At 33.6% G+C, this 27889-nt stretch overlaps 2 protein-coding genes across 2 annotated transcripts; one reads left to right on the top strand and one right to left on the bottom strand.

Moving 5' to 3' along the window:
- Positions 1 to 1385: 1385 nt before the first annotated feature.
- Positions 1386 to 8264, bottom strand: LOC145614202 (soluble inorganic pyrophosphatase 6, chloroplastic-like). Its single transcript, XM_081669218.1, has 6 exons — positions 7885 to 8264; positions 6357 to 6517; positions 4018 to 4118; positions 3729 to 3910; positions 2316 to 2414; positions 1386 to 1693 (listed from the first exon to the last, which is right to left on the bottom strand). Exons 1-6 carry the CDS (start codon positions 8131 to 8133, stop codon positions 1601 to 1603), a joined length of 885 nt encoding a protein of 294 aa, XP_081525344.1. The 5' UTR covers positions 8134 to 8264; the 3' UTR covers positions 1386 to 1600.
- A 9080-nt stretch (positions 8265 to 17344) lies between these two features.
- On the top strand, positions 17345 to 26976 carry LOC145615417 (uncharacterized). Its single transcript, XM_081670490.1, has 14 exons — positions 17345 to 17555; positions 17749 to 19294; positions 19800 to 20555; positions 20692 to 21624; positions 21704 to 22453; positions 22563 to 23348; positions 23625 to 23774; positions 23877 to 24425; positions 24573 to 24644; positions 24730 to 24909; positions 25115 to 25309; positions 25427 to 25498; positions 25625 to 25864; positions 26032 to 26976. The coding sequence occupies exons 1-14, from the start codon at positions 17430 to 17432 to the stop codon at positions 26616 to 26618; spliced, it is 6942 nt and encodes a 2313-aa protein (XP_081526616.1). The 5' UTR covers positions 17345 to 17429; the 3' UTR covers positions 26619 to 26976.
- The last annotated feature ends 913 nt before the right edge of the window (positions 26977 to 27889 follow it).

Raw genomic sequence — 27889 nt, 5'->3', positions numbered from 1 at the left:
GACATGGTTTTGTGATTATACCTAAATTTTTAATTGTGACTTAGTCAAATTTTTAAACTACAAGGAAAAATAATGTGCTTGTGTGGTTGACATATATATTAAAAATAGGCACATGCTTAAATAGATTTCAAAACAAATGGCTATAAGTCAGATAATTAACCTATTTTATACTCTCTGTTTTTATTTACTTACAAGACAGCCTTGTGATATGATTATACAATGTAAAATAGACAAACTGATGTTAAATGTGGTATTATTTTAAAAAAAAAAAATTAAATTAAAAAAAAAAAAAAAAACACTAAAGTTGATATTATTTAGAGTTTTAGCCCAAAATTCAAATTTTAAAGTGAATTTTTCCTTTAAATTATACTACTTGCATAATTTGATAGAAATGTTGAGTACTAAACTGAGCACGCGCTTAAAAATATAGATTGTACAAGATTTGAACTCAAGACATTCAGTTTAAAAGTTGAAGTATTAGCCACTAAGCTATCACCATATTACATATCATTATATCAAAAAATATATAAATAAGAATATCAATCATGGAATTTATGCAATTCAGGGCATCAATCAGCCCTAAATTTTTTTTTTTTTATTTCATTGCTAGGATAAAGAAAGTTCACATACCAAAATTCTGATGTGGAAAACTATGAGTAAACTGTGCCTAATTAAACCCTGATCACTTGTTAGCTATGCATCAGAGGTTGAAAACTAGAGATAAATTGTGCAGTTATGGAGTTTGTGAAACTAATACGTGAAGATGAGAAAGAATCGAATATGCATTTATTTTACGAGTGCAGTACAGCAAGCAATGTGTGCAGGACATCGGTGCCTGGTTGGGGATTCATGGTCAACGGTTCAGTATTGCTGATGCCTGGAAAAGATGGAGACGATCGATGCATGAAGAGTAAGGTGCAGCAGAGATTTGCATTAGCTTTCCTTGCTGCTATCACTTACCACATTTGCATGGCCAGAAATCATGCTTTCTGAATGAAGGCTGTTATTCGTCCTGCTGTTTTGGTGCGCACTATTAGAGTGAAAATGTGTGGCTGAGCTCAGCAAATGATATTTCGTGAAAGGAGTAGGGCAGATTGTAAACGGGGAGTAATGTTTTTATTTAGTGTTTTGTGGCCTGTTATGTTTGCTGGTTGTGTAGCAAACTAGCGCTTGTGTAGGAGTATAGGAGTGCTGGGAGTGTACATAGCTAGATAGCTTGTAAGCTGGAGGGTCGATCGCAAGCATGAATTGATTCATACCAAAGAGTAAAAATGATTACCAAAAGCACATTGAAAGTTAAAAACCCCTCCTCCCACAAAATTGATGAAATTTACAAGTGCATGATCACAATTCAAGCGAACAACTGCACTTCACTAAAAGATTAATTAAGTGAAATCTTCTTTCCATTCCGCTTTCAATTATTCAAGATAGTATACATGAACATATTAATTTCATAGAGAGAGAAGCATACAAGGAAATAAAAACTTCAATCCCACAAAAATCTAAATAATGTTTAAAGTTAATAGCAGCAAGGACCCGGGCAGAGCTTAACACTCTATAGAGTACAAGCAAAAAATGCGACTTCACGAATATGACTGTCTCAAACCAGGGAAAGCTCCCCAGCAGCAATATTACGCTTGACAAGTTTAGCCCAAGATTCATTAGTCTCAGTGATGACCTTGAGGGCATAATCCTGCATATTAAGCAACACAGTCAATATCTGATACATGTCCAAGATAATTTAAACTAGTAGGTTGCCCTAGAATCCTTTTAGACTTTATCTTAAATTCCAGTTACCTGGACACTTAGATTGAACCTTGCATCTAACAGAAAATAATAATGATGTGTTCTCACAATAAATTCAGAACAATCATAAAATTAATTAAGATCCTCTTGAAAATGATACAGATTCCCCTATGGCCCTAGGAAGTTTGGACCACTTATGAGGCTAAGAGGGGTCATTTGGCGATTGGAAGATTGACTCCTCAAGCTTATAAGTTGGTGAATATTCTTTCCCACTAGGGTGTAGGCAAATGATACCCTTCAACGTCAATGCAAAAGCTGGACTCGAGCTCAATTAAGACTCATTATTCTATTAGTTTCACAAATAGACCGACCAAGGTTAAACAATCTTTAAACTCGTTTATTAATCAACTAGGACACAGATATAGAAACGCTTGTTCATATATCTGTGTCCTAGTTGATTATTTAACATAAACCTCACTTCTAGCTCTTTTCTAACATAAACCTCTGTTTACATTATTTAACATAAACCTCTTTTCTAGCTGTCTAGCAGACATAGGAAAAGAAAGTACCTTGTTAGCTGCCTTGTTTCCAAGACCAAACTTGTTAGCTGGTTTTCCATCTGGGATCTTGTAATCTCTAAACCAGTCCCTGATTGCCGTTAGAGTTCCCTGTAGAAGACCTTTGAATTAGACTCAATCATGGACTACGGGATAAGTAATTGCATCACTGATATCTTAAGCAGGATAAAATTGGGAAACTTGAAATATATGATGTTTCATTAACTCAGTAATACCAAAAGACCATCAACTAAGCCATCAAGGCCAACACAACAAAATCTCCAACACAATCATATAATAGGGAAAGGATTACTTGAAAACTAAGTGGACTAGGTAGATCGTTTGTTACACCTAAAAAGATAGTGTCATCTAGTTAAGCACCACAAACCATATCCTAAAATATACTCATCTCTAGCTGTCTAGCATCAAAGCAATACTTACTTCCTACAATCACCACTTAGCTAAGAGCCCAAGGACTATATGTTCTATATCCACTACAATGGGTAGCATGGTTAGCAATTCGCAATACGTTTGGCTCATATATATATATATACATACATATATATATATATATATATACATATATATATATATATATACATATATATATACATATATATATATATATACATATATATATATATATACATATATATATATATATATATATATATATATATATATATATATATATATACTACAGATATATATATATATATATGTATACCTTGTGGCGAATTGGGCAAAATAATATGCATGTAGAAATTAATGATCACAAGAAATAAATTTTTCCAATCCATAAATGTTCTGTACCAGCTATAAGTATCACTCAGTACAGCATATTGCACAATTTGTCAAAATCATCAAGCCTAATCAAAACATTGAGTTTATGCAGTTCTATATTGCATCAAATTTTGTCATTGAATTATATAGATATATAATTTTTTACTATTAAAAAGTCACCACAAGCCCAATAAAAAAATTCCTCCTGCTCCTGATCTCTTTGATTTATCTCACCAGCTGTAAGGCTTGAAAAGAACTGGCAAAATACATCTAATGAAAGAATTCCATCAATCTAAAATTACCTTTAAACTAATAAAATATTGTGCAAGTTTACTGATATAAATCAGAGGACAAAAAAATTAAAAACAGTAAATTTCATTTAGGCTACAAAATGAATGAAGAAAACAACATACTTCTACAGTACCACCAATTCAGTATTAAGTTCATAATATGATCTACAGCTATATCAAACAAGTTGAAAAATAATTCTGCATTCAGTCAATCTACGCAGAGTGAATCGGTCGCTACTAGAAGCGGGCACGGTGATAAAGGTCTTCCTAGTTGGGGACATATGCTCCTTAAATAATACATCAAATTCAAAAAGATGGACTTAAAGAACTAAAAAAACAAAATATCACATACAGGAAAATGTTTCTCCACGTCCTCAACATCATTCACGAGGGAAGCTTTGGGATCATCTAGCGCAATTGCAATGATTTTCCAGTCAAGTTCACCCTCATCAATCATAGCCAAAGCACCTAAAGGTTTGACTTTCAAAATCTCTCCGATCTTCCGCTGCTTTTCACCGATTTCAACGACATCAACTGAAAGTATATAGAGAAATGAAATTGGAAACAAACTACAAAATTTCTCATTTAATAAATGTAAACTGCAGGTACTTAGATGAACTCAAGCGCCTAGGAGACTTTACCAGGATCATTGTCTCCAAAAGCACCTTCAACTTCAGAGTTAGCAAGTGTTGGGTCTTCCCATGTTTGTGGCAATAGGCCATAATTCCAATTAATATTGTACCTGGGAAGGCAAGGACAAAAACAGAATTCAATCAACACACAAGTACCCACAAAAAGTTTAGGAAGCTTAAAGCTAAGCAGTTCTCAAAAAACAAGAAATTTAAATAAATTATCGATTTGACAATTCGACCTCACAAATGAAGAATCAAGATTAGACTCATTGTTATAGTGGTATTACACTATTACTGTTATCAGAGTCAGTTAAAGGGTTGTGCAAGGGTAGGTAGGGTACACCATCTGAATGTCAAATAATAAAAATCCAAAAAAAATTGCCATATGTAACCAATCCAAAATAAATCAGGTACCCAAACTTTTGGGTGTCTGAAAGTTCAGGAACCTCCTAAACTAATAAGCAATCTAGCCCAATTTGCTTTAAGTGCTTTTCTTTTTCAGAGGCCTTTAAAACAAACTTGTTACGTTGGTCATTTTATAGCTAGTGTTAATGAAACATAACCTAACTCTCCAATTTCAATGGTCACCTAAAAGCAGAACACTAAGCCTAATGTCTGAAGAAGAATTAAAATCCTCTCTCTAGCCATTAATTAACAAGGACATTCTGATACATTAAATACTTTTCGTGATGATATTAGAAATGGAGCCGTAAGGGCTCAACGGAGACTTGAGAAAGTAAGATGCAATTTCAATATCTGGGTACAAAATGTTGATGGCATTTGAAGTGAAAGAACGGATCACCAGCAAAGACTGCAGCAACTCTTAGACTTTGGGATAATAATCCAAAGTGTGACCCTGCCACCCTAGATTTAAAAATTGCTTTAGGGAGTGAGTGGAGCGAGATGGCTTCCCCGTAGTGAAAAAAATAATCCCAAAAGTCAAGGCTGGTTGCCGCCAAAGTTCTTATGTCTTCTTGCTTTTCCCTTCATTTCCAGTTCTTTATCTCAATTTTTTATTCTTATCCTATCTTTTTTCTTTGCCCTTTTTCTCAGTTCTTTCTTCTTCCCCTGTCTTCTCTCTTTTCCCTTATAATTTCCATTTCTTCTTAGTTCTTTCGTCTTCTTCACCTTTTTTTTTTCCAATTCTGTTTTAGGGGGATCCTGGAATGATGATGACAATGAGATGGAAGAGGACATTGGCAAAGACGGAGATAAAGACTATCTAGAAGATGAGGATGGGTATGATGATACATAGATATCTAGTGCTTATGAGGCTACCTAACAAGGTTGAAGAACTACTGTTCTTTTCTTTAGCTATTTACTTTTTTAATTGACTTAAGTCTTTAATGCATAAGAAATGATTTCTAAGGTTTTCATCACTTAAGGAGGGCCTCGCTTAGGAAAGGTGTGCATAGGCCTTGCGACTAGGATTTGGTTATCCTTTGCACCTCGAAAGGCCTTGTGCTTTTAAAATAACACAACACTACAAGCAACAGCGTTAAAGCAAGTCTTGCATTTTAGAAGACAGAGTGATAATACAGTTGGTGGGAGAGAAATGACAAGGGATTTTGGATTGGCACATTTGGATTGCATGCTTCACAAACCTCAAATATGAAAAAATCAAAGTAAAGAGATTGAGAGAGCATAAAGAGTTAAAGAAGAATCGAGGTGGACCTCTCTTGCAGCAAGACTACATGTGATAATGCCAAATGAAGTATTGGAGAGAAGAGGATATATAAGGCTGTTATCTAAATTAAACTAGTTTTTTGTTCACTGAGTTGTGAGCTACCTTTTTTTTTAATGCTAAAAACCTAAAAAATAACAACCAAAAAATACAAAACAAAATGGAAGAAAACTTTCCAACATAGGGGCTCAACCTAGGGATCAGGATACAAAGAAATTACAAGAAATTTAACTATCACATATTTTGAATTTTAGATTTCCAAAGTATACATATCCAAACCTAAAATATGATATTCAACACAGGGTGCTCTTTTGGAAACTGTTTGTAATATAGATGACCATAATTTGATCAGATTCTGAAGTTAATGGGTTTCAAATGGTTTTGGATATGGAAATGCAAGGTACCAAGCATGGCTTTTTCACAAATAGACAATAAACCTTAACCAATTTTTGCTTTCCTCGTTTGTACCAATCCTAGCCTTTCATTTCTTCATGAGAAACAACAATAAATTCACCACTCAAATTGGCATACAAACAGCATAGATAATCATATGTGTGCAAGATAAAGACACAAAAGAGAGAAACATGAGGCAAGCACCAATATAAACATATTAGTTAATAATAGCTCCAAAGATTCACAATCAACAGTCTAAGGGATATCTTACGGGTAATATCGAAGTTTTCCCTTCTTGGTATCCTGTTTGATGGGAGTGTAAAGCTCATCAGTGGCAACCTCCATCTTAGCACTTGATTCTTTTGGTATTTCAACCACAAAATTAAAAGCTCCATCTCCCAAATGCAAGGGGATATCATGCCAAGGGGAAATCTATTAATAAGAAAAACATGCCAATGAATACATGTGTCATTAAAAAAACACAGGTAATTTTCTTCAAGCAGAGAGCATAAACTTTAATAATTAATAATAAAAATAGAGGAGATAAGCATTAAAAATCAGCAATAAGTACACATAAAACTCAATACCAACATATAAGCTCATGCAACCCGACACACTTTTTCATTAACGTAAATAACAAGAAAGTTAAATAAGCATTTCTCAAAAAGAAATAAACACAAACGAAAATGGAATAAAGAATACTTCATCTATATTACATTGATTGTCTTCTTTGGTATTTCATATGTATGAAGGAGAGCCTCCAACACAAATATCTAAGAGTCAAAAAAGTTCTCACAATAAGTAAGTTCAATGAGACAATCAAATTGTGGTAAGAAAATCGGATCTTTAAGTGATGTAAAATGCAGATAAGAACTGAGTGGGAAGGAATAATAACGAAGGATAGAGATTTGAAAAGGGACAATAAACATATGGAACTCAGAAAAGCGAAGATACAAGGCAGCAGAGGAAAACTTAAATTGTACATGTTCTAACATCACTCAAATGGACCTAGATTCGGAGCTCGCCCAAGGGAAACATTTTGACCTGTATCGTATAACAAGTAGTGTAGAAGTTCTAACATATACTTGGATGGACCTAGATTATGTGCTCACCCAAGAAAAACATTTTGTTCTATATCATATAAAAAATGTCGAAAACATATCTTTCGAGCATTGTAATAAACAAAATATGAGTTTGTGTAAACAACAGGAATCTCCTTATCCAACTGAATGTCTAATCATTTTACTTGTTCTACAATGTGATATTTCTGAATTCCTCAATGCGAGAACACACTTTATATTGTTTATCATTCAAGTTCAACAATTTTAATCTGGTGCTTAAGTACTAATCAATGTACCAAAGTTAGCTCTAAAACAGACATAAATGCCTCCTATCATAGCTTCAAAACATCAATTCGATTTATCCAGTAAACATTGAACAATTCACAACACAATCAACAAGATTAATCATATAAAAAATAAAATCACAACCAATCATTTTTTAAAAAAAACCCCAAAACCAGACACATAATAAATTACATTCTCCGTAAAACATTTGCAAATTTAACAAAATAAAATGACAAAATTCCGAACATTATTAAACCTAATTGATTACATTACATAATCCAAATATTTCAATCATAAACCACAATGAAAGTTCAACAATTCACAACACAAACAAAACTAAAAAAAGCAATTCAAAACAAAATATTACGAACAATGCGATAAACTAATTAACAGCATTTCATAATCCAAATTCAAAAAATAAATCACTGATATAGAAACAAAATGAGAAACAACCTTTTTTCCAGAATTATCGAGGAAGAAAACACGATAATCTAGGGTTTCAGGCTCTCCTTGTTCCTTAGAAACAACATCCTGAGGTTGATAAATAGCGCGACAAGTGAAAAGGCGTTTGGAGAGAGTAGGATTGAAGGAAAGAGAGAGAAAATGAGGAGATTTCTTGAGAAATTGGGAAGAAATTGGGCGTTTGAGGAGTAACGAAGAAGTGGAATTGGTTGCAGCAGTGATGACTCTTGTAGCCGCCATTGTTGGTGACTGGTAAAGCTTGAGTGAAGTTCTCTGTCGTATGAATGTGGTCGAGTTTTCAGCCACAAAATACAGAAGAAAGTGGAATTTGGGGAGTGTGTGAAAATGTGTGATGAAATGTTGAGTTTGGAGTATATAAAATGTGCCTGGTGAATCCCAGGGCTTATCGGGTTAGTAATTGTGTCACTTGACTAATGTAGTAATGTGGCTTGATCCGGCCCTTTTCCCATCCTTGAGGACTTGAGGTAAAGGATCGTTCCGATATTATAATTGTACATCCGATTTTTAAAAAGGAAACTAGTTAGTGACCCGGGCGATGCCCCGCGTTTTTATCACTCCATGACAACTTTGTAGTATAATATGGTTAGTTTTATAGGGTTAAGTATTGGCGCATATCACCTATATGTTTTAGAAATATATAGGATGACAAAATGTACCACTACAGCCTAATAAGTGATAGGTGGTAGGTATTTTAGGAGAAAATAATCAACGACATAAGATAACAAAAAGTACCACCACATGTATAATAGTACAGAAAAAGTACTATTAATACAATTAATACCTTAATGGTACATTATAATACACAAAAATGTACCACTGTAGAAAAATATCAAATGAAAAAATATAATAAAAACCCCATACTACCCTCCTATATGCATGCTAAACATATAGGTGCTATGCGCCTAGATGCACTCGGTTTTATAGTGAAAGGTTGAGTAGTAGTACTAATGTCACACATGTTAATTCAGCCAGTAATTCCACAAATTTATCCAGAAAAAATTTATCTGTTAATTGTTAGAATATAAGGCAATTCAATAGCTTAGTCTTAATTTTTTTTTCGGCAATTCTAATTACTCTTTAAATGATTCAATACTTTAGTGAGTAAAAAATTGATAATATTGTAGTCACAAATCTTCATAACGATTACTTATCCAACTCATTTATAATCATCTCAATTATTCGATTTAATAATATTGATTATACCATCAAGGCAATTAAAAGATTTTATTTCACAATCAAGACAATTAAAACCCAAATATCACTTAGAATACTTCTCAAAATCATAGATATTGCTATTTTAATAGGGTGAATAAATATTGCTAATTTACTAGGGTGAATAAGGTGAAAAGGTTTGATGATGTGACAGTAGATGATAAGTAATTTTGCTGACTTGGCTTAATTAGGGGGGAAATTGACACGTGGCAGATTGTAACTCCTTGAATTTGAGTTTTAATAATAATAAAATATACTAGTTTTTGAGCCCGGGCGATGCCCCGGGTTATTACATAGGGTTGATCATTAATATACACTAGGTTAGATCCCATGCCATGCACGGTGATCTTTAGTTATATATATAGTTATATAGTATTGATTGAGAAGTATTACTGTACTCAGTATAATCATGAATTAGTCGAGAAATAATAAAAGTATGAAATATGTTAATTTGGTATTTGCAATTTTAATTGTAGCTTCGTCCAATACACAACTAAAACAAAAGTAGACAAAAAATCTTGATTATTTTAAAATTTTGATTTTTGGTATATAATTGATTATTTTTTTTAGAAAGATTTGTGAATAAATCTATTATTTTAAATATAATAATTACTACATGTTAATATGGAATATGTAAAATAATAACAATAATAATAATAATATGATTTTTGTAAATGATTTGTTTCCTTAATTGAAATATTTTTTTAGTAAAAAGAAAAAAATAACTAAGGACACACCAGGAGATGACACGTGCCATTGTTGGTGTGTCTTTTAGTATATAAGTATTGATGATTGTAATTTATAACTCATTTTTTTTGTAATTAAATTTATTGTTTATATTAAATTGTCATTTGTTATATATTAATATTTTGTATGATACATAAAAAAAAATAACTTAGTTTGGTGGTAAAACACTTAGTTTTAGATTTTGAGGTTGCATGTTCAAATCTTGTGGAGAGCATTTTTTATTATAAGTGCATGACGTGGCATAATGATTAGTTTACGTGACACATGGACATTCTTAAGAACACCTTGTGCATGACATGGCGTAACGATTAGTTGAGTTGGTGACGTGGCGTAATAAGGGGAGTCTACGTGACACGTGTACGTTCTTATAAACGCCTTTTAATATATTAGTATAGATAGATTGATAATTAATTATAGTCTTTAGGTCTATGTATTAAAAGTTAAAAGAAAAAAAAAAGATAGATTCTTTCACCAAAAAAAAAAATAAAGGATAGATTCTTTCAACAAAAAAAAAAAAGAAAAATGATAGATTCTTTCACCAAAAAAAAAAGGAAAATTTGTTGAGAAAAACCTTTTAAAGTGAACTTTTTGTTCAGCAAAACCTTTAAAAAAAAATTTTGGCCAGGAGAAACCTGTTTATAAATTTTATTTTTTTTGTTCAAGACAACCAAATGGCACTTTAGGTCATGGACCAGCCTTATTCCGACGTTGACCCTCCTTTTTCCCACATGTGCATGTCATATGCCTCCTATTTTTCTAATCACACCCCCTTTTTCCTAATTCCACTCTATTTTCCTCCAATTAAACACTCTTTTTCCTCTCCTCTCTTGGTCTCTTTCTCTTCAGTCTTTCCTCTTTGTCAACCAACCATTGTTGGAGTTTAGTCAATTTGAAGCAATTGAAGGCTATCCAAACAAGTTTCGACCAAAGGTAAGTGCCTAATTTATCAATTTCTCATATTTTCGATAGTTAATAAAAAAAATTAGGGTTCCCCCTTTTAAAAGTTATCAATTTTGCAACAATTATGGCTCGATGTGGTAGGTGATTTAAGGTGTGGTTGTGGCTTCCGCTTACTTGAAGATGACGTAGTCCGCTTCGCTCTATCCATAGCCATGACAAAGCAGAAGAGTAAAGTATCGAACTATCGACGCTATGTTTACATAATAAACAAAAGAAAGAATCGATTTTAAATTAAACTTACTGTTTTTGGGTGGTTGTAAATTGAATTTAGGTTCACATCTTCATTGATGATATTGCAGCCATGGCAGAGAAGAGATTAATTGCCTTAATGCTTGTTCATAGAGAGATGAGAGAGAGGAAAGGAGAGCTAGAGGGTGCTTAATTGGAGGGAAAATAGAGTGGAATCAGGAAAAAGGGGTGTAATTAGAAAAATAAGAGGCACATGACATGCACATGTGGGAAAAAAGGTGGTCAACGCTGAAAAAACGCGAGTCAACGTCGGAAAGTCCCATTTGGTTGTCCCAAACAAAAGATTTTTATAAACAGGTTTCTCCTAGCCAAAAAAAATTTTAAAAGGTTTTTCTGAACAAAATGTTCAACTAAAAGGGTTTTCTAAACAATTTTTTAATAACAATGATAATAATAATTAGAGAAGGAGGTTGTTGTGTTGCTGAAGTGAGTTCAGAGCTCCTCGACGACGCAAGACATTGGAGCACGTGTTGCAGCTCATATATTTACTAGGGTAGGCTTTGCTATAGCTAGAGGAGCCCCGGATTGTATCTCGGCTTCCCACTAATTATTGTAGGTTGTATGAAATAATAATAATAATAATAATAATAATAATAATAATTATTATTATTATTATCGTATTTGTAATATATGCTAAACAGTATAAAATGTGGCTAAATTATCATTGTCAATATCATTAGACATAAAGATAAACTGAACAGAACTAAACTAAACTGATTAGAGCTGACCTGAACTAAACTGAATTGAACTGAACTTAAATTGAAAAGAACATGCCCTAAGTGCATTGAAAATTTGGAATTATGCAAGTATCTTGGTAAATAGGAATGATTGCATGGAAAACATGTAAGTACTTCGTAGGAGAGAAATGTGTAAAAAAAACATGTAATTAGTAATCAATTACATAATACTAAAAGCGAATCTGACATGACACTTGTCAGATCATGTTCTGATTAAAAAACTTCCCGCGCGCTTTAATTTTTCTTTTCCCTTTTTTCACAAAGTCTTATATGTGGCTAGCCATACCGTGTGGCAAAGTTACTTCGTAGTGTAATAGGGGTTACTTGATTAGTGTTAAAGGTGTTACTTCGTCGGTGTTATAGGGTTACTCGGTTAGTGTTATAGGGGTTATTCAGTCAGTATAATAGGGGTTACTCAATCAGTATTTTACGGGTTACTTTGTTGTTTTATAAGTGATCACAAGTATTGTTATTTTTTGTACTAAATCTTCATTAAAAATAATTTTTATATACACTATTACATTTAACTTTCAATTTGGCAACTATATACGAAATATATTCTATATGCATTCAATGAAATATTTTACAAATCTTTCATATATTTTATAATAAGTACTTTTAAATAATAAACAAACATGTAAGGTAATGTATTAGAATAATGTACAAGTTCTGTACTCTGTATCATTCTACATTGTAATTTTTCTTTGAAAGTTTTTTGCTCCAACCAGAATTGACAATTTAGCTTTTATTATATACTAGGGTATCCTACGCGCGCGATGCGAGCAGAGGGGCTAGCTCTTGCGGAGAAGTTGTATTGGCGTGTATTTACACCTTTGGTTAGGGTGGTAGACCTAGTAATTTTAATACTGACTATTTGATTTATGTGCATATGTGGTGAATTTGTAGAATTATAAGAAAGCCACCAAAATCTTTTAAGACAATTATTTTTTAAATCCTCAAAAGTTTGATAGTGTTATATCAAAATTATTATTATTATATAATATTTGATTGTTTTCCATCCTTTCATATTTTAAGCGGCCATTGTTAGTTTAGAACTCTTAATTGTTGTGCACGTTTCAATAGTACTTAGTATAATATTTCTATCGTGTTTTTCTTCAAATGAATTTTTTTGTGAGCTTTGGTCATGTGGAGTAATAATATGTAAACAAGTTTTTTAATGTTCTACGACGACCATCTAATATCTATATCAATACTAACGCAATAGCCAATTAGTTATATTTTTCATCTTAAATTCTCTTCATAATTAATACCATTTTTTTCTACCACCGATTTCCCTTGATTTTAGGATATTTAGTTCTTTATACCTCTTGATAACATACGCCTGCTCAAATATCACCAAACTATTTAATATATGAATCCCATTCAAATTCTATGATGGATGTTGTTTATATGTAGACTTAAAAAGCTAATAAACCACATAGTGAGGGATAACTCAAGTGGTTAGAGCTCCCCTCCCGGTCCAAGAGATCTTTGGATCGATTCTCATCATTCGCCTTTGTGGCTCTCTAAACACCAAAACAAAGCTAATAAACCTTAACAATAGTTGTAATTAAAAAACGACAAGATTTTTTTTTTTTTTTTTTTTTGGGGGGGGGAGGGGCGGGGGATAATAAGTTAGTAGGATTTTATTCCAAATCAAAGTTCGCAAGAGTCAAGAGATTTGCGGAAATAAGAAGAACAACTATGAAAAAGTAAAAATAAACAGTCACTTGATAATAAACCGTTTCATTGTACATACAAATTTTTTCTTTTTAAATAATAATAATAATAATAATATCATATAAGTGTAAAGCATTAAAAAAAATTTATTTTAAAAAAAATCATTACAAATTATTTGTTAACAAAAACAAAATTAATTGATGATAATTTAATGATAAAAAAAACATTAAATATATTAATGATAGTAAACATATTAATGAGGGTATTAAAGTAAATACACATTTTGTACATAACTTTGTACATAGTTTTGAGGGTATGATTGGTAGTACACTATTCCTAAGAGAATGTTTCTACTTTTTATAAGGTAGGGATAAGGTAGGGAGGTAGGGATTTATTGTTTTATTTATAATAATAACACTACAATTCAATAACTATAAATATAAATATAAAACAAGAAAAAACATTGATTATTAAATTGTTATACACAATAAGTCAATTATATTTATATGAAACAATGCGCCAGTTATAGTATGCTATAAAAATATTGTGCCAGTCAAAATATGCCAACAAGATAGGGACATATGGGGGTACATAATTACATTGTAAGGATCATAATTAACATAAATTTCATTCTCAACTTTATATTCATTTATTTTATTTTATTTTTTTTTAAATTTTGATAATCAATAACTTTTGATATCAATATACTGTATTATAAAATTGAAGTTAATTTTTTTTTTGTGAAAAGAAAATCAAGTATTTGTTTCAAATAAAAATTTTGATCTTTTTTTTTATAAAAATTATTGTTAAATTAATATTGTAATTCAATTAAGTAAAAACCGTGCGTTGGACGAGACTTAAACTAGTTACTATTATCTTAAAAACAATTGACACGTAAACAATGGCGGATCCAGGATTTCTAACTAGGGGTAGCGTTGAGCCATTGAATAATATGAGAAAAAGGGTTAGCATGAGTTATTATATATATTATCGTTAATTAGCCTTTATATATTAAACATTTATTTTGGTAGATAAATTTATATTTTACAAATATGAAATAATTTAAATTCTTTTTTTCCTTTTTGACATAATTTATATTCTAGTTATACTTTAATTTGTATGTATATGGTAATTTGTACTAGTATATACTATAAAGTTTCTTAATTGCTTTACTCCTATATATATATATATATATATATATATATATATATAGGAGGGATCCGGTAAGACCCCCTCCTTATATAAGAACCCTTTCTTATGTAAGAACATCTTATATTCTAAACTATTTCTTATGTTCAAAATTTTTTTCTGCTTATGTTCTAAATTTTTTTCATATATTCTAAAAGTTTTCTATATATGTTCCAAATTTTTTTCCAATGTTCTGTTCTAAATTATTTTTTTCAGCTTATGTTCAAAAAAATTTCTACTTATGTTCCAAATTATTTTCAGTGTTCTAAATTGTTTTTTAGATTATGCTCTAAATTTGTTCCTATGTTCTAAAATAATTTTTCAGCTTATGTTCTAAATTATTTTTCAGCTATGTTATAAATTATTACCTATGCTATAAATCGTTTTTTCAACTTATGTTCTAACATTTTTGGTTGCTTATGTTCTAAATTTTGCTATCTTCGAAATTATGTTTCTTATGTTGTAAATTTTTTCAGCTTATGTTTTAAAATTTTACCTATGTTCTAAATTTTTCTTATGTTCCAACATTTTTTGTTGCTTATGTTCTAAATTTTGCTTCGAAATTATTTTTCTTATGCTCTAAAATTTTCTGCTTATGTTCTAAATTTTTTCAGCTTATGTTCTAAAATTTTACCTATGTTCTAAATTTTTTTTTCCATGTTCTAAATATTTTTAATATGTTCTAAATACGAAATTCTCAAAATTACAGAAATGCCATTACTAAAGGATCATTTTAGATGGTTAGATCAAAATTAATAAAGGGCTGAGATTGATTCTTATATAAAATTGGGTTCTTATATAGAGGAGGGTTCTTACATGAGCCTTATATATATATATATATATATATATATATATATATATATATATATATATATATATATATATATAGTAATTTTTTTTTTTTTTGAAACAATATAACTAAATAGTAAATAAATTACTTACACATATGTATTGAATAAAAGAACGTGTAATAAAATGGGAAGAATTTCATCAGATAGAGGAGTTTTTAAGAATAATAAGTTACTCATTCAAAAAAAAAATCTTTTTTTTTCTCCTCCTCTAGAAGTAGCATGTGCTACCCCTTGTGCCTTCCTAGGTCCGCCTCTGAACGTAAACATTAAAATAGAACACCTAAAATGACAAAAGTAACCCTTTTTAAGGGTCTGTTCACATTTACTTAATTTCAGTTCAGCTCTAATCAATTCAGTTCAGTTAAGTTCAGCTCCAATCAATTCAGTTCATTTCACTTCAGCTCCTAATTTCCCTCTCTCATAAATTATTCATTTAAGCTCATCTCAGTTCAGTTCAGCTCAGTTCAGTAAATGTGAACAGGCCCTAAGAGTGAACAAAATATAGTTAGATATATTAATGGTCAAATTTGTACGAGTACATTACAGTAATATAAATATTGATAAGAATTACGAAGTAGTTTGAAATGAAAGGAGTACAATAAAAATGTAAAAGCAAAATTGTAAATCATGTACTTCCGTCTTCGAAAGAACGATCCATTTGGGTTGATTTCGCGGGTATTAAGAAGCAAACTAGTGAGTAGCTCGGGCGTTGCCCCGGGTTACTACTTTTATAGTTGTGCAACTGTTAATTTTAAGAGCATCTAATAGTGTTTATGTGTCTTCAATACTTTATAGTAAAATATTATTTATTGTGCAAGGTTAAAACATAATTGACAATTAGTTTAGATGGTTGAACAATAACCTTTTTTTTTAAGAGGTCATGTGTTCAAACCTTCTCATATATATATTTTTTTCAATATAGTTGAAACAACATGGAGTATTAAGGATTTAAGGTGTTGAGTGGATGACGTGGCATATTAAGGATTTAAGGTGTTGAGTGGATGGCGACTATGGTGTGACATACTAAGAAATTGAGTAAGTGACGTGGCGAAATAAGGGAGTCTACGTGGCGCATAGATGTTTTTAGTAACGTCTTTTAATAAATTAGTATAGATATAGATAGATATAAGTGTATGGGAAAACACAAGTCAACAATAATTTGCAAGTACAAATGTATAAGAAAAGACAAGAAAAATTAACGGTGGTAGGAGAGAGAAAAAAAGTTTAGAAATTTAGAGAAGAGATGGCACAAAGATCCGAAAAAATACAGGGTAAAATAGGGAGGAGCTACATGACAAATATTTGAGGATATATTGGTAATTTTGTGATTTAAATAGATGTTGAGAAAAATAAATGAGTCAGGACTAAAATTAGGCCAAATGGGTCGTTTTTTCAGGGACGGAGGGAGTAATATTTTACATTTATTTTTATTTTGAAACGAGGAAGAAAGTTGATCATCCCCTCTGGCCTTCCGCTGTCCGCTCTCGTAAAAGTACAAAAATTGACTCGTGAAATGTGAAGACCAATCAAAACCCAGGAAAATGACCAAAGCAGTTATACACTATCCACGTGGTCAAATCTGACAACCTCCACCTTCAATCCAGAGTATCTCAACCGTCAGATCATCTTCTACATCAAATAATTTTTTTTTAAAAAAAAAGAAAATAGCGGGAGAATATAACTCATTTCTCTGTTCAAAAATTTTCAAATTCATATCCTTTTTACTTCTCCCTTTTCTTTTTATAAAAACCCTTCAAATTCAAGATTCAAACTTTTACAAATTTAAAACCAGAATTCGCAGTTTTTCTTCCTCAAATTTACAATGATTGTTGATACCCACTTCGAATTTCTTCTTTAAATTTCAAGATTTTCTTTTTTTTTAGTCAAATTTATGGAAAAAGATATGGATTTTCATGGGTTGAAGAGGAAAGAACTTCAATCATTGTGCAAGCAACATGGGATTCCAGCAAATTTGAAGAATGTTGAAATGGCTGACCGTCTTTCTGCACTTCTTAAGGTAAATTTCATCACTTTTTTGAAATTTAATTTCTTGATTTTTTTTTGTATGTGTAATATGTTAATTTACTGAATTTTGGTTATGTTTATGATTTTTTTCCACTGTTCATGTGATTTTTGGGTTTTTTTTTGGGGTTGTAATTTTGTGTATTGAACTGAAATTTGAATGATTTTGGTGGGGTTTTTGAGTGCAGGAGGAAAAACCCACAAAAAGGGGGAGGTCTTGCTTAAAGAATTTAAGTGTAATTGATGAAGGTGATGAGGAATTGGCTGATAGTAAAGAACCAAAGAGGGTAAAATTTAGTCCTCAGAATGAAACATTTGTTTTTGAGAAAACTGATCCTAGAGAATTGAGGTTAATGGCTAGGAAGAGGAGGGTTTTTCAAAAACCCGAAATCGAGGAAAATCCTAGTTCAATAGCTGGGAATGTGAGTGAATGGGAAAATGTTGATGATGGGGAGAAATTTGTTGGAAGGAATTTGAGGAGGAGGTCTGTTGTGGGCGAGTCTGATGCAGTTTTAGAACCTGAAGTTGTGGAGAAACCTGTTGGAAGGGTTTTGAGGAGGAGGTCTGTTGTGGTGAAGCCTGACTCGGTGTCAGGCGCCGGAGTTGATGATAATGTGGTGAAACCGGTTGGAAGGGTATCGAGGAGAATGTCTGTTATGGTGAAGCCTGACTCGGTGTTAGACCCTGGAGTTGTGACTGATAATGTGGAGAAACCTGTTGGAAGGGTTTCGAGGAGGTCTGTTGTGGTGAAACCTGATGTGATTTTAGACAGTGAAACTATTGATAATAATGTGGAGAAACCGGTTGGAAGGGTTTCAAGAAGAAAGTCTGTTGTGGTGAAACCTGATGTGGTTTTAGACACTGGAACTGTTGATGATAGTGAGGAGAAACCGGGTAGAAGGGTTTCGAGTAGAAAGTCTGTTGTGGTGAAACCTGATGTGGTTTTAGACACTGAAACTGTTGATGATAATGTTGGAAAACCTGTTACAAGGATTTCGAGGAGAAAGTCTGTTGTGGTGAAACCTGATGTGGTTTTAGACACTAGAATTGTTGATGATAATGTTGGCAAACCTGCTGAAAGGATTTCGAGGAGAAAGTCTGTTGCGGTGAAGCCTGTTGCAGTAGTTGATGGGAACAATTTGGTTGAGAGAGGTCAGGTAAGGAGGTCAGTGAGACAAGTGCAGAAGGTTGAGACTAAAGGTCAGAAAACAGCTTTGAAGGAGCAGAAGAATGCTGAAGTAATGGATCAAGCTGTTGTGGAGAATGTGCAACAAAAGTCTCCTGAGATGATGGCAGATGTCAAGAAAGGCAAGAGGGTACAGAAGCCAACTGCAACTGTAAAGCCAAAGGGTGGCAGAGAAGGACTAGTTGAGGATACAATCAAAGAAAATGTTGAGAATGATAAGAATTCAGAAATTAGAGGTTTGAAGCGGAAAGGTTTGAGAAGAAAAAACGATACTGTTGATAAGGATGTTGGTTCTAAAGAAATAAAAGTAGTGAGGAGATCAAGTAGTCAAGCCGGAATGCCCAAGGTTGATGCTTCAGCTAGTGGCCTAGTGCTAGAAGATGAAAAAGTGAATGAAATCGAAGCTCAGTATACAAATCAATCTGAAGCAACAGGCTGCAGCGCGCCTGCTACTGATGGGACTGAATATGTCCAAAAAGAGGAGACTATACCAGGGAATTTAGCTCCTGTACAAAGCCTTTCAGAAAATAGGGAGCACAAAATAGATGGTAATTCTGGCCTTCATCATCTTTTAATTAATGTCAATGAGATTGTAATTTATGATGCTATAAAAAAGCTTTGGCACATTGAACATCATGCTTACTTTTATTTTGCTTGTGAAATTCTTTCATCTTTGTTCAAGCAATGTAAAACTATGTTAACATCAATGGCAGCACGTGTAGAATTTTATTCAGAGACTTGATCACAGTAAAGCATTTGATATAGTTTTAGATTTGCCCATCAATTCATCATCTAATTCATCTAATCAGTTATTCAGTGAACTTAATATTTTAGTGTAATTGAATGTAAATGGACATTTTTATCTATTACTCTATTAGCATAATAGAATGTAAATGTTATGTTTATATGTATAAATTTTCCATAATTCAGGATGTGAAACTATAACAAATGAAAAAGTGAAAATTATGCTTGTAATCTTATGATAATCTGAACAGTGTATTGCTTGTCAATATATTTCTTGTTTGTTTCTTAACATCTTATGTGCTGTTCTAGAGCTACGTCATGCAACTGGAAACACTACTTCTGTGGAGAAGAAAGCGGAGAATTCCGAGGAAACTACTGGATTTTCTCCAAATGGCTCAGAAAAGCTGTATGTAGAAAATAATTTAATGCAGTTAGAGGACTGCCCAGAAGACACAGACATCATAAACAAGGTCCATGAAGATGTAGTAGTAAACAACGAAAGTTCAATGTTACAAAACAGTGTCAAAGGCGGCGTTGAAAGTCCAAAGTTAGAAGACTGCCCGGAAGAAACATACATCATAGACAAGGCCCTTGAAAGTTCAGTAGCAGCTGATCAGATTCCTGCAAACGACGAAAGTTCAATGTTGCAAATCTGTGGTGAAGGTGGAGTTGAAAGTCCAAAGTTAGAGGACTGCCCAGAAGAAACATACATCATAGACAAGGCCCTTGAAAATGCAGTAGCAGCTGATCAGACTCCTGCAAATGATGAAAGTCCAATGTTGCAAAATAGTGGCAAAGATGGAGCTGAAAGTTCAAAGTTAGATGACTGCCCAGAAGAGACCAACATTATAGACAAGGCCCTTGAAAATGCAGTAGGATCAGATCAGACTCCTGCAAACAATGAAAATTTAATTTTGCAAGATAGTGGTGAAGGTGGAATTAAAAGTTCTATGCAAGTTGACAAAGTGGTGGAAAATTCTTTAAATATGATTTCTGTTGTTGACAAGTATTCTTATGAAGAAACTTCATCTACAACACCTAGCAATCTCAAAAGACAGTTTAGTGGTACGTTGTTTGCATACTTAATGCTTTCATTTGACTTATTTGAAATTGAGGCCTTATACATCAAATATTCCTCTGCTCCTACTGCCATAACATGTGGTTTCATGTTGTTAATGTTTTATGTGGTGTACTTGTGTAGGTGAACCTGATTGTTACAGTGCCGTGGAGTCTAATTTGCCAAGTGGTAGTGGAGGCAGTGATACTGATGGAGAGCAACAGTCAAGCCCCTTTGGTGAATTAATAGCTAGAAGGGACAGTAACTTTTCTGAAAGTTGTGACAGACTTGAATGTTTTAATCAAGATAGGAGTGATCATTTGTTTAAAGAGCTGCCATCTGAGATTGAAAATGCAGTGGAAGATGAAATGGTTGACCGTGTCACAATGAATCTGAAGGAACAAGAAAATGAGTGTGAACACAGTGAAGAATTTCTGTCTGAGAATGAAAATGCAGTAGAAGATGAAGTTGTTGACCATGCTGCAATAATTCTGAAGGAACAGGAAAACGAGTGTGAAGAGTTCCCATTTGAGAATGAAAATGCAGTAGAAAATGAAGTGGTAAACAATGCTGCAGTGATACTGAAGAAACAGGAACACGAGTTTGAAGAGTCCCCATCTCAGAATGAAAATGCAGTAGAAGATGAAGTGGCTGACTATGCCACTGTGATTCTGAAAGAGTCAGATGTTGAACCTACAGAGCAAGAGATAACTGAGGTTGAACCGACAATGCCTGAAGTTTATGGTGACCAGCAGCAATCTAGCCATCTTGTTTCAGAAGAAAAGGTTATATTGGGTCCAGAAGCCGGCATTGAAGCCAATGCCCAGTCTCCCAATGGTGTGGAAGGGCTGGCACTTTCTTCAAATGCTTCAGCTGCAATGCATAACAAAGCTATGGAAGAAGGCGAAGGTACTAAAACAGTCACACCATTGTGGAAGCGGGGGATACATTGCAGTAGCAGTACTGCTGAAGATTCACCCCTGAATCAGTCAGTATTAAAAGATTACAGTGAGGCTAGGACATATTCATCTTCAACTACAAACATTTCTTCATTGTTCTTGCAATCACAGACTGATGGTATGCTGATTCTTAGTTAAATTTCACTTTTTACGTGTTATATCATATGTGTTGAAGGTAGCTGTTTCATGCTTTACAGGTGATGTCGGACATTTTTCTAGCTCAATGAAAAAGGGAGAAGAGAGCTGCAATGAGACATCAAGAGGCGATATTGGTTGTTTAGAAAGCAGCATCAAGGCAAACAACTTAGCTAAAGAAGACAAGGCTGTAATTGTTGAACAGGTAGATGAGATGAATGTTGGGTTAGAAGCTGTTAAGGATGACAATATGACCAACCCCAATGATAGCAAGGAGCTGAAGTCTGAGAAGGCTGTTAGTGCTACAAAACAGGCTACTATTTTTTCGTACAATGAAGAAGAAACTCCTGTTTCTACCCATGAGAGGAAGTGGTTTCAGGTAGCACATGAAGGAAACTTATGCTCTGATGCTTTTGGCAGCACCAGTAATAATGCATCTGAATGCATATCAGTATCTGGCAAAACTAAGTGCTTAAAACAAAGTTCTGCAGATGCTGCTGAAGACAGAGACACTGGTGACGAGGAAAACAAGAATAGCAGTGTAAATCCTTTGATTGTAGAGGATAGAGAACAAGAATTGTCCGAGACATCATGTACCAGAAATGTTTTATCATGCTTTGATGCTGGAAGTGTCTGCACTGAGGTGTCTGAGCAGTGTGAGCACAACTCAGAAGTTGAAACTATTGCCGTTGTTGACGAGCATGAATTTCACTTGAAACATGATGATAAAAGTGCTGTTTTGAATAGTACCCCACAGAAGGATATTCTATTCCGATTGGAAAAGCTATGTGATAATTATTTTTTTCCATTAAGTGAGAATTCTCGAACTCTTGATTTTTGTATCTACTTTTTCCATTTGTTCAATTTTGTATGTTGAATAATCATTAGTTTCTTACTAGTGCCTGTCTTCATTCTGCACAGGCGACCTCACCAGTCCTTCAGGTTCAAAGGTAGAAGAGACACCAAGCAGGGATTTAACATGCTTTACTACTGATAGGAATATCGATGTTAATGAATACGACAGGTACTCGTCTGCTAAACAAATAGAAGGGGCCAGCTTCTCTAATGAGCCTAAGCTACAACACTTGTTTTCTGGGCATGATTCAGACACTATTACCAAGGATACATACAGCAAGGACCGGGAGTCTGAGTGTGCTGCTTGGAATACAGAAAATTTGCTGGCTTTGGGTGGTGAAGTAGAAGAACTGGTATCTGACCCAACCAAGGATTTGGAGCTTATTGCTGTTGAGGGTGCCGAAGACAAAAATGAAGTTGATGCTACACTCTATGGGGAGAACAACGGTGCAGTAGAAAATTCTGTATCTGACACAACCAAAGATTTAGAGCTTATGGTTGCTAAGGATGCCGAAAACACAGGTGATGATATTAATCTTTATGGTGATACCAATGGTGAGCCTCCAGAGACATCAAATAATGAAATTGCTACATTTAGTGGTGACTTGAAAAGTATCAGCAATGAAATCTCTGAGAATAGTCCGGTTAAAGAGAGAGCTGATTTTGTGAGTGCGCTCCATGTAAGAGACAATGTATCAAGTGCTGATTTGAAAAGTAACCATTGCAGTAATACGGTGAAGCCAATGGAAATTCAAACACCTGAAGTTTACCTTGCCCAAAATTCCAGCCATTTTGCCACACAAGAGAAAACCAACCTCAAATTCAATGTTGACGAGTTTACTGCTCAAACATGTGAGAAAACTAGAATTACAATATATTCCTTGCATTCTCTTATTTTGCTTTATGACTTCTACCACTTGTATATCAGTTGTTTTCCCAATACTATGGTAGCTTCCAGAATTAACATTGGAGTATCACAACCTATTTACAAGGCATCTACTATTAATATAATTTTCACTATAGTATATTTGTAGTACCTGTGGAATGAATTTTTCTGTTTGCTGTGTTATTCCATTGTGAACTTAATGCTGTATTATATACGAGTGATCATTGATCCTTTTTTTTCAGCCAATTCCTTAGGTTCAGTTGAAAAGGAAGTGGTGGCTATGGCTTATGAAACAGGATGTATTAAGGAAGCAGAAGGTTTGAGCAGAAGTGGAATTGAGACTCCAGGAACTACTATTCGGGAAAAGCTTGATGAAGCTCTTGATCAACAAAGTAATTGGCAGCATACATTTTCTTTAACCTTTGACCTTGTTGTCTTCATTTAAGAAGGCTCTAACTTATTTTTATTCTGAAATTTTCCCTTAATCAATGTAGCTATGTCTGTTGGTTCAATCAAGAAGAATTTTGAGCATTTTTCTCAAGAATCAGGATCTTTTGAGGAAGCAGCAAAAGAATGTGAAAACATCAGTGAAAAGGAATGTTTGAAAAATAACAATGAAACTGAATTTGTTGAAGCTGTCGAAAGAGGAATTGCCATGCAAAACAGTTTGGAAATGTCAGAGGAAGTCAAAAGTGATGTTGGGGAAGAAATGATGGAGGTTTGCTCAATGGTTGAGGAAGAAACACAAAAGTCTTGCAAAACATCAGTACACAATGTTGGGAATGGGGAGGATGCCAGAAGTTGTAGTGGATATCTTGAGATGGCTGAAAAAAGTTGTAGCCCAAAGAGAAAGCCTGAGACTTTTTCATTGACAGATGCAGCTTCAGTGTTGGACAATGATGCAGGAACAACAATGGTGTCTTGCACTCCTTTGAACAAAAAGAGTACATGTCATTCTTCTGATGCTTATGCAGCAACAAGTGAAACTGCATCATATTTATTGCAATCATCACAGAACAAATGCAACAACTCTCTTCAAGATGGTCAGTCTTTGAAGGCAGCTTCTTCTTTTGCTCAAACTCGTCTTATAGAATAATACGGCACATGGCAAACTAACAATCTTATATTGAACTTTTGAGCAGTCTTGAATATTCTAGACATTCTTTTAATAATAGTTGTTCTTATTGCAGCTTGTGTTAACGATATGGAAGAATTGCATTCAAGTGAACCCATGCTTTGTAAAGATGATCACGATAATACAGGTCAGTTGCATTCAGCTTTTCTTTACATAAACGATCTTTCAGCTCTTTTTGTCTTTTGTCTCATGCTGTTCTTCGACATACACAGTAAATTCAAGTGACAAAATGGAGACTGATGTAGAGAATTCAGATGCCTTGCCATCCAAATTGGCAACACCTGCTAAAATATCATCACTTGCTTTGACTACTGAGATGCATGATGGGCCAGAAAGCATAGCTGGAAAAGATCTGGTTGAATATGCTAGTACAACAGAAAGGGAGTTGCAAGGTTTGATCAGCTGTCCATTTTCAGTTGTCAATTTTGTATGGATAAATTATGTTTATGAGTTACTATCAAAATGCTTAGTGCAGCAACAGAAAAGAAAGGAGCGAGGGGGGATGGGATGAGAAATCGAAATGAAGTACTACCAAATAAAATGTGTTCTCTTGCAGGAAATTGCTTGTTTATGATAGTTAGTGTATTCATGGTGCAGGAAATTGCTTGTTTGGACAGGAAGTTATTAGTCAAGAGCATGTGGGTATGGATTCCATACATAGAGAGGCATGCACGATTAATATGGATCATATAGAATTGGAAGTGTCGGCCAATTCAGAAAGCTCGCCTTGTGGCATTTATGTGACAAATTCTGATCAAGAGCACAACGTCCATAGAGAAAATACTAGTCCAGGTGACCTTAAAAGTCTCAACAATTCTCTTTCCTCAACTCTTTAATACTGTAAACTAAGAAAATGCCTAGACTTAAATTTTACACTTTTAGTAGTTCTAATTTTGATTGTTTTTGCAGCTTACAATGATGCTGCTCAAGAACTGGATTCCACAAAATTTTCAGAAGTTAGAGATGTTCTAGATGATAGAGGTTTGTCCCTTGAAAAGTTTCACTTTAGGCATGTGATGCTAAAATGTCAACTTATGAACGTAATTGTATGGATAATATAAGTTCTCATCTATAATTATCTGTCTACTGTTTTGCACATTGAAACAGGTTACTTAGTGGATAGGGAGGCTAACATAACTTGTCATACACCACCATTGATTAACACAACAAATTCAGCGTCTCTGATTGCTAGGCATGAAGTCCTTGAAAGCACCAGCAACCAAAGGTTTGTCAATGATTATTATTTATATGAGATGGCGCAGGATGTTCTGAACACATTTACACTGCTCAATCAAGAAAAGGACAGAGGGTTTGACAGAGGATATTCTGAGCCAAATTTAGAAGAAGGTAAATTAAAAAGATGTAAATTACTCGCAAATTCGCAATTATGAGTCACATTTCTAAGAAATATCCGAAGACTCTCAAACACTCATAGGTTGTGGATGCAGAGGCATTATACCAATGTGGGATACATTTGATTAACTTATCTGAATTTGTTCTTTTGGATAATGCAGAAACTGAAAGTATGAAGTCCAGAAATGAATCATTTGTGTTCACCGATACAGAAATTGATATGTTCTGGAATGAGATAGAAAAAGAAGAGGCCAGCAGGCTGCAAACAGAAGTTTCAGATGTCACAATCTCTGTGAACGAGTATGAGGCTGTAAATGTTCAAAAATATCAGCCTGCTGTAGGAGTTGACAGTGATCCTGCTGAACAGAAACTTCAGGAAGAAGTTTTAGATGTCACATTCTCTGTGAACGAGTACGAGGCTGCAAATGTAGAAAAAGATCAGCCTGCTGTTGGGGTTGACAGTGATCCTGGTGAACAGAAACTCCAGGAAGTTAACGAGAGAGAAGAAAGGGATGATCGTGCTGACCAAGTTGGTGATGAGCAGAACTGCATAAATGCCCAGGAAAATGAGAATTCTATGATCAGGAGAAAGAACACCCGAAGCATACTGATACATGGAACTCCCAAAAAGCCGCCCCCTTTTGTACATGACATGAAGGAGAATGCAGCAGCTCCCAAAAGGCTTCAAATGGTTGGTGCAACGGCTGTTAAACCTCGAAGGAAGGCCTTGGGAGACGTCAGCAAGTAGCTTCAGATTTCCTGCATGCTATCAATGTTTTTAGAGTATGGCATGTGGAGGATTGGTAACTTAGCAAGTAAACATATACTCCTGTTTGGATAGTACTTTTGCATCGCTCGTGCATATTACTAGTTTGTAAATTGAAGCTATTTAGTTAGTCATTTGACGAAGCATTACTCGTGAATGCAATTTATGGTTTGTAATCGTTTGGAATGGGATGAAGAACATACTTGTCATATCATCCTATGCTAAAACTTGTTGCTGAATAGTGGTTTCTGGGTTGTAATTTTTGTTTGCAAACTTGTAGATAAACAAATTTCAAAGATGAACTTGTGACTTCAGTTGTTTTCTTAATTAAATGTGTGATTTTCGCGTCAAAGCATACTATTAGCACATGATAATTGATACTTGGACAGTTGATTATATTTCTTGTTAGGAAGATTCATCATTGATTTATTAAATGCATGACTAATCAATCACTAAGCATTAATCACTATAGCAAAAGTTTAATTACCAAAATGTATGATGAGGATACAGAACACAGCAAGTTAAGCTGAATATCTGATATCTTGTCCATCTGTCCTTTGAAACAGATTACTGACCATATCTTAATTCATTAAATTCAAAAAATTTGATAGCACCAGTTTCTTGGTAGTTGAGAAAACAATATGTCCTTCAATGCTGACTTTATACACTAGACTTGGACAATGTCTTAAATTGGTAAAGATAGGTTTTAAAGCAGTAGTTGCCACGCCAAATTGCATCAAGTAATCGATTCCGTCCATATACTCCCTTGGGTTAATTTATTAGTCGTATAACTATGACTTTTGACACTAATCACAAATTTCATTTAAAACATAATTTAACTGAAATCTACTATCGGGTTTGTCTCAATGTGTGTATTCAGAGATAACTATAAAACAATAATGGTCAAAATTATGTGTTGGTGAAAATGCAAGTCGAAGTGGACCAACTTAAATTAACATAAACTACTACTCTATTTTAATATGTGTTAAAATAGATTCATAGGTCCTAAATTGTGCCATTTCTTAATTAAACAAGAGAGAATAACATAAGACAATTAGTATAAAGATTGAAGGTCCTTAATTTAGAAATATTCTTGTATACATCAATGCATGTTGTAGTTAAGATAAACAAGTAAAATATTAGTTGAGATTGTTGGTTAATAATTGAAAGGGGATAAAATGGAGAGATTAAATATAGTACCAAGATTTTGTTTATAGAATTGAGCAAAAATAATCAATTACATTTATAGCTAC

This window comes from Chenopodium album, chromosome 25 (assembly GCF_948465745.1).
Source record: "Chenopodium album chromosome 25, dcCheAlbu1.1, whole genome shotgun sequence".
Taxonomy (NCBI): Eukaryota; Viridiplantae; Streptophyta; class Magnoliopsida; order Caryophyllales; family Amaranthaceae; genus Chenopodium; species Chenopodium album.
Note: the sequence above shows the minus strand (reverse complement) of the source record. Positions and strands in the feature narration are given on the sequence as shown.